This window comes from Phalacrocorax aristotelis, chromosome 6 (genome assembly GCF_949628215.1).
Source record: "Phalacrocorax aristotelis chromosome 6, bGulAri2.1, whole genome shotgun sequence".
In the NCBI taxonomy this organism is placed as follows: Eukaryota; Metazoa; Chordata; class Aves; order Suliformes; family Phalacrocoracidae; genus Phalacrocorax; species Phalacrocorax aristotelis.
This window is the reverse complement of record NC_134281.1, coordinates 48,077,576-48,084,282: the sequence shown is the minus strand read 5'-3', so window position 1 is coordinate 48,084,282 and position 6,707 is coordinate 48,077,576. Positions and strand designations below refer to the sequence as shown.

At 44.8% G+C, this 6,707-nt stretch overlaps 1 protein-coding gene across 1 annotated transcript in view; it reads right to left on the bottom strand.

Annotated features, from left to right (window-relative positions):
- Nucleotides 1-3,755: 3,755 nt before the first annotated feature.
- The window catches only part of SPATA6 (spermatogenesis associated 6), a 50,047-nt gene continuing 47,095 nt past the window's right edge, over nucleotides 3,756-6,707 (bottom strand). Inside the window, exon 13 of the mRNA XM_075097671.1 lies at nucleotides 3,756-3,953. Within this exon, the coding sequence (XP_074953772.1) occupies nucleotides 3,827-3,953 (127 nt within the window). The 3' untranslated portion in view covers nucleotides 3,756-3,826. The remainder of the gene's footprint in view (nucleotides 3,954-6,707) is intronic.

Genomic DNA, 6,707 nt, shown 5'->3' with positions numbered 1-6,707 from the left:
TTAAATGAAGTAATGCACTTCGAGAGATGTGACTGCATCCATGAGCTTGGCCCACAGAAGAAATGAAGATCTCCGCATTGCCAGATGTGCGCCCCACAGGAGAAACACATTTTGTTGGGAAATTTGACTTACTACTTTGCTTTGAACTACTAAAGCAAAGCAAAAGAAAAAAGAGTCACTGTGGAGGGGGAGTCTTCAATGTTTTATTGAAATAAGCCAAAGTCGTCTCAAAACGTCTTGACCTTTCCTTGTGTTTTCTAGGAAAACACCATATTTACCTTAAAAAAAATTAAAACCAAACCGAAAAGAGATTATATTTTCCCTCCTGGCTGAAAACTGGGAATGGAGGAGACTTTCCTTTTCATGTTATTCCTCATTTCAGTCCATCTGCTCCTTCCTTCTCATCTCCTTCACTCATTCCCTCTGCCTACATCCATGTGCAGCTCTTCCCTGCATCTTCCAGCCCCCCCTTCCCAGCCTGGATAATTTCCGGTTTATGCCACCTCTCCCCATGGGTCACACTTGAACACACGGAGTCCCTCCAGCCCCTGCTCCCACTCGCTTCCCTGTGGCAGGTGGGACCCTGCTCGCCCCGGCAGCTCCCCATCAGCCTTGCCCTGCAAGGCTGTCACCGAAATCAGGAATGAACCTTGTAACACCAATGTAGTGTTAAAAGGCAGGTGTTCTTTATTTGCGGCACAGGATGCACAGGGATCCGCTCCTCCTAATGTGCACGCAGTCAGATCTCTTTGTGCCGGTTAAGTACATGCTTCATATACACATTCATTAGCTTTCTGATAAAAGATGTACATATTCAGATGTTATTTGTGTATGCCTATTGGTGTCTCCGGGTGGTCGCCAGGGGTCTCTGGGTGAAGGACATACTCTTCCTCCCTGTGTCCGCTAGTTAATCCTTGTGTTTGTGCAAACTCAGTTCTGAGATTACGCATGTACTGTCCTTGAGGGCTGGTCTGTTCTGGCTTAGTGTCTGCTCTGCAGTTCCTTATCTTTATGGCTCTGTACGTCTGCTTTTCTTAAGGCCAAATGTCATCGTGACTTTGTTTAGGTTCTTTGAATCGTGAGGCCTCTTTGACTCCCTAAAGCAACAAGGTTTAGTCATCATGCAGGCTGTTCTTGTTTCGGCTACCTCATTATTCTATCGTGCAGGCTGTTCTTGTTTTGGCTACCTCCTTATCTTGGCTCAGTTTTGGCTCCAGGTCCCAGCCTTAGTTGAGCTACACGAGATTGTATTAGTAACTCCCAACCATTTATACCCTAAATCATTGCTACCTAAAAGTGAGGCTTTAATTTAATCCTTAAAACAGAGGTTTGGACCCTAAGCACTAGGAGTGAGGGTTTTGGATCTAAAAATTAGGCTCTGAGTCTGAAAGGAGAGGGGTTCTGACAGAAACATGTTATCTATTGCAGTAACGATTAGCTAATGACTAAAATACAGATTAACAAATACACTGATTGTCCCCAGACTTAATGCTCAGTTGGATGGTATAGCAGCATCCATGTTTGGTTAACTTCATTACCCTGGTTACATTTCCCCCCCCTTTGAAAGTTTTGAGATTAATTTTCTTAATACTTTCACTACAAACTAGTACTCAATATCTTACCTCTAGTTAACCTATAGTATTAACGCTTATCAACCTCTATGCGATAGGGATTTCCCTATCAAAATTCTCTGGACCATATTCTCCATTTGCCAGTGCAAGAGTGACCTTTCGATTCATTGCCATCTCCTTTGTTAGAACCTTCTTTAAGCAAGAATAGACAAGGAGGATTATCAAAACTACAATCAGCAAGAGCAACACCATGCTTATGACAGATCTCACCCACGAGCTGAGATTCCATCCCAGGTCATTAAACATTTTACTAATCCAATCGTCCTGCATATCTAGTTGAATGTTGTGAGCATCTTTCTCTACCTGTCCTAACAGACTTAAAGCATGTCCGACATCCTGAGTTGCATTTGGGATATGTATGCAGCAATCATCTATTTTATCCTTCGGGTATCCACAGACTCCATGTTCCTTTAGCAAGAGCATATCTAAAGCCATCCTATCCTGCAATGTCATTTTATAAAATTAATCACCCTTTTTTGGATCCTCTGCACTTATCTCCTCTTTTCCTATAGAGAAGTTTCCACACCAAAACAAACACCCATTTACAGAAAAACTTACACATATTTTAAAGTCAATTTAGCAGTCTCAGAGTCTCTGTTGACGATTTTCCATGATGGTGCTTTCTATACTCGAGTGTAATGTATCCATGGTTCCACTCCTTCTACTTTGATTGCAGTGTAGGTTGTTAACAGTACCTGTAAAGGTCCTTTCCACTTCTCCTGCAGTGCTTCAGAGTTCCAGGTCTTAACGTACATGAGATCACCTGGCGTGGCAAGGAGCCGCAGGGACAGGAATAGGGACAAGGGCAGAGACAGGATGGGATGGGGTGGGATGGGATGATTCTCAGCTTCCTGCCACTGCAGGGGTGATGCTGTGGCAAAGAGTGCTGCTGTAAGCGTGCAGCCCTTTGCACCATCTCAGATATGCTCTGAGGATTTTAAGAGGGAAACCCTGACAGAGGCTCTGCAGGTGGAGTGATTATAAGCCCAAAATAAAATGCTCTTTTCCTAACAGGGACGATCAAGGCTGAGAAAGCCAAGGCCCATGACAGTCACATGCTGCACCTGTGAAGAGCTTTATCTCCTAATGTGTTGTGCATCCAGTGAAGCAGGGGTACTTCCTAAAGCTGCATCACTTGAAGACATACAAGCGCTTAAATGCCTGTGGCAGGCTCTGGAGGAACCTTTTTAGAGATACATGAGGTGGGATGTGCGCAGACCCCGAGCGAAAGCGTACATCAAACACCAGGTGCTGCAGCTGCTGCAGCCCAAGCTGCTCTGCACCCGGAGCAGCTGCTCCACTAGCATTGCTCAGCCCACACCGTGAGGGCAGAGCTCCCAAGGGAACAAGGCTACCTGCAAAGCCAGCAAGCCATAGCCCCAAAAGCAAGGAATGAGCAAAATCACAGGGCCCGGAAGAGTTTTTAGCAGTGACATGAAGAATTGCATGTGGGAAGTCGGAGCCCAGCAGAACCAGGGCTTTAGCCATGACAGGGTCATCTGATGGTGGCTGTGGCACGGCATCGGGCTCCTCGCGAGCCTTTCCTGGGGAGCAGCTTGTCATCGCCCCAGGAGCACTATACAGCCTCCCTCCTCACAGCGCATGATGAATTGCAATATCCTAAGAAGAACGCATCGCTTTCAGAGCTGTAACCAATATACAAGTCCATTGGCAGCAGATGTTATTAATGATGCCAATACATATTTTCATATTAATCTTCCATACTAGGCTTGTGTCTATCTGCAAATGATTATCATTCATTTTCCTGACAAATCTATCAAGATCATTTATTACTGTTCGGCAAAGGATCTTCTTTTAAACAAAGATTAATAACATTGCATTTTATCTGGCTGGCTGAGCCAAAGGAAATGAAATTAACAATGAACCCTACAAACATGTCATCACTTTAATTTACCGGAAAATATTTTAAAATGTTATTTAAAAGAATATACGCTATGGCGGGCACAGTTTATTACAAAGAAAAGAAATGAAACTGCATGCATTTTAGCAGGGTGGAGAGTAAGTTTGCAAACAGGGCACCGCGTTTTCTCTGGTTCCTTGTGCTCATTTTCTGGGACAAGGAGGGAGCAGCGCACGCAGCCTTGGTGTGCGTGGACGGGCACCTGCCCAGGTGAACCGTAGCTGGAAGGCACTGTTCCTGGGTTAAAGGGGAGCCTACCTGGGATCACAAGCTCTCATCCCTGCAGGAAGCACTGTCCTCCCTGCATTCTGTAGAGGGGAACTTCACCAGGGTAAAGCTCATGGAGATCTGAGGGAGAGGAGGGGACACATGGGCTGACAAGGTCCCAGAACTTTTGGCCCCTATGAGGAAAAGGAACAAACTCAATACATTTACATGGGTTAGTTTGCTTTCTTCTGCACTGTCTCCTTATTTTCCCTTCCCTTCATTTCAGTAAAATAATAATAAACAATAAATATACACCAAAGAACACAACAGAACTCCCTCCTACTTTTACTGCAAATAGTAATGAAAAAAATATCAGCTTTGCCTTTATGTTGCTTTGTTCATACCCATCAAATTATCTTCTGAGCCCCATTTTGGTGCATCTACCCACTGCCGTGCCTCTGCAGGACTTTCCCCACATGCCCGGTTCTGTGCTGTGACATCTCTGGCAATGGGAATCCCACCACTCCCCTCCACAGCCTTGTGCCTGGAAGGCATTCCCCCGCCTCGTCCCTAGTACTGCAGCTCACTTACTGCTTCTCACTGCCCAGTGTTTCCAACACCAGCAAATTATTCCTCTTCCTTGCTGGTGGGGAGAGGAGAAAGTTGCTTAAAACAATTCTGAATTCCATAGTCAAGAAGCATTTCTCTCACAGATAAGAAAGTTAACTTCTTACCTTCAGTGGATTCATATTATCCTATCCAGATACCAGGTTAGAAGCATTGTTTTAAACCCCAGGCAAAAGAAAATAACCCTGCTGTAATGGTTTTAAAATGCTGACATATCGGCAAGAGGATTTCCAAGTGTGCATTTGTGTATCTCTGTGGAGCAGCAAAAGCACAATTGCTAAATTGGCTGGTATTTAACCATACATTTTATAGCTACATAACAAAGTCTTCCGGATTTTTTTTTTTTTAATTAAAAAGAAAAGTCATCAACGCAGCATAGGGCTTCAAAAATTTATAACAAATAAGAAAAGCCTGAACATACCCCAAAGCATGGTTTGACTTGTCTGTAGATTGAAATGTAACGAGCTAATAAGAGAAGCAAGTTGGCCCTCTGTTTAAGCTGGAGATGCATCTCCAGGTACTTTGGGGACACTTTGTAGTTTCGTAAGCGGTGAGAGCTCAGGCTGCTCATGTCCAGGCCCTGCATACTGAAGTAGGACCAGACTCCCAGCTTCTGGAAGGTCTCATCTTCTACTCGGACCTAGCATTTACTGGTAGGATTTGGGATCTTTGACGGAGCATAACCACAGTGCATGTGGCAGAACATCCCTGCCTGTTTCTTTATCAAACTGCCAGCTTAGCAGTGTTCCTTTTAGCACAATGGTCAATCCTGGCATAAAGACTGCAAGCCAAGAAGAAACCGGTTTCTGGCTAAGGTGTTCTACAAGCTAAATACTCATTACGTTAGCAAAAAAAGGAGCTGCACTTTATTTCTAGCGTGACTGCATCTTGCTCCAGCTTTCAACCGCTGGATTTCATCAAGCCTCCTCTGTTACATTAAGCAGTTGTTCTTTATGAACTTACACCACATAAATACAATAATAAGCAGTGCTTGCAGAGAAATGGGGCTTTATAATCATGGAAGGGCAAAAAGGGGATAAAGCCAAAAAGAAGCGGCAAAGGACAAAATGTAGCAGATGCAGAAAAACAAATTCAAGCCTCTCATCTCACAGTCCTGTAACTATATTTAAGGGGGTTCATTTATTTTCCCCATTTTGGACTAATGCCAGGATAATGTGGAAGGTGTCACCCAACCTTGGTGATTTCCCAAAGCCAAGTATGAACAGTTTTTAGTTTGTTTACCTTGAGCAGTAAGAGTGATGTACAGGAGGGTATCATAAAGGCAACACAGGGAGCAACAAATGAAAGTGATTTTTTTTTTAGCATAGGTAAAATATTGGTGTTGCAACAACTTGAGAATTTTGTGCAACCTCTGCTGAAGCAGGTGAACACGAGTGAAGAAGCCAATTGCCGAGCTGCTGCCCCAACACCATGTTGCTGCAATGGCGATGAAGGCACCCTTCCAGGCTGTGGATGGTTGCAAGGAAACATCACTGCCTGTTCTTCAGAGGAGTGAAAGATGACGGCTTCCTCATCACCCAAACGTAACCTTCTCCCCAGTGAAGACAGCAAATCTACTGGGAACACCAAAATACAGGTGCCCTTGTTGGGGAAATGCTCAAGGAGGAGTCTTTATTGGTGTTGCCCATCATTGCCCCAAATTCCACTGCGCACAGCACTGCCTTTTCCCAAGTGTACCCTGACCCTCAGTCATGCATTTTCTGCACCTTTCTGTGACTCAATGAGTCTTGAAACTCCTACAGGAGAGATGGAGAACACTTCTGCCCCAGAACAGCCCCTCAACCCAAGAACTGGGCACCCTGAAGAGTCTGTTATGGGTTTAAAGTCCTTCAAGTGGAGCAGGGAATTCTCCAATGGCTCTTTAATTCCTGACCTGAGATCCCATTATAATACCTGAAGCTGTCTTCATGCCTTCCCTCCCCTTGTCTCAAATGCAGTTTCCAACACCCCTGTGTATCCATCTCCATCACAGTACACGGGGGGATGTTATTTAAGCATGTGCCATCTGGTCAAAGCCTGGCAGCAAGGTATCACTGTGCCATTCAAGCACGGCCCAAGGTTTCATAAGCAAAAACTGAAATATCATGCAGTGCAATATTATCGATAAGCCGTCCAAGCAGGACCAGATGGCACCACCATGCCACGGACAACAAACAGAGATATGAAGTTGTCAGAGTACGAAACAAATTCAGTCTGAGCTGCTGAGTTTGTGCCATTTGTGCGCAATTCCCAGGAACGAGAAACAAGCTGTCCCAAAAGACCCTGCAGAAATGCTCCTGGAGAGGGGACGTGAACAACGC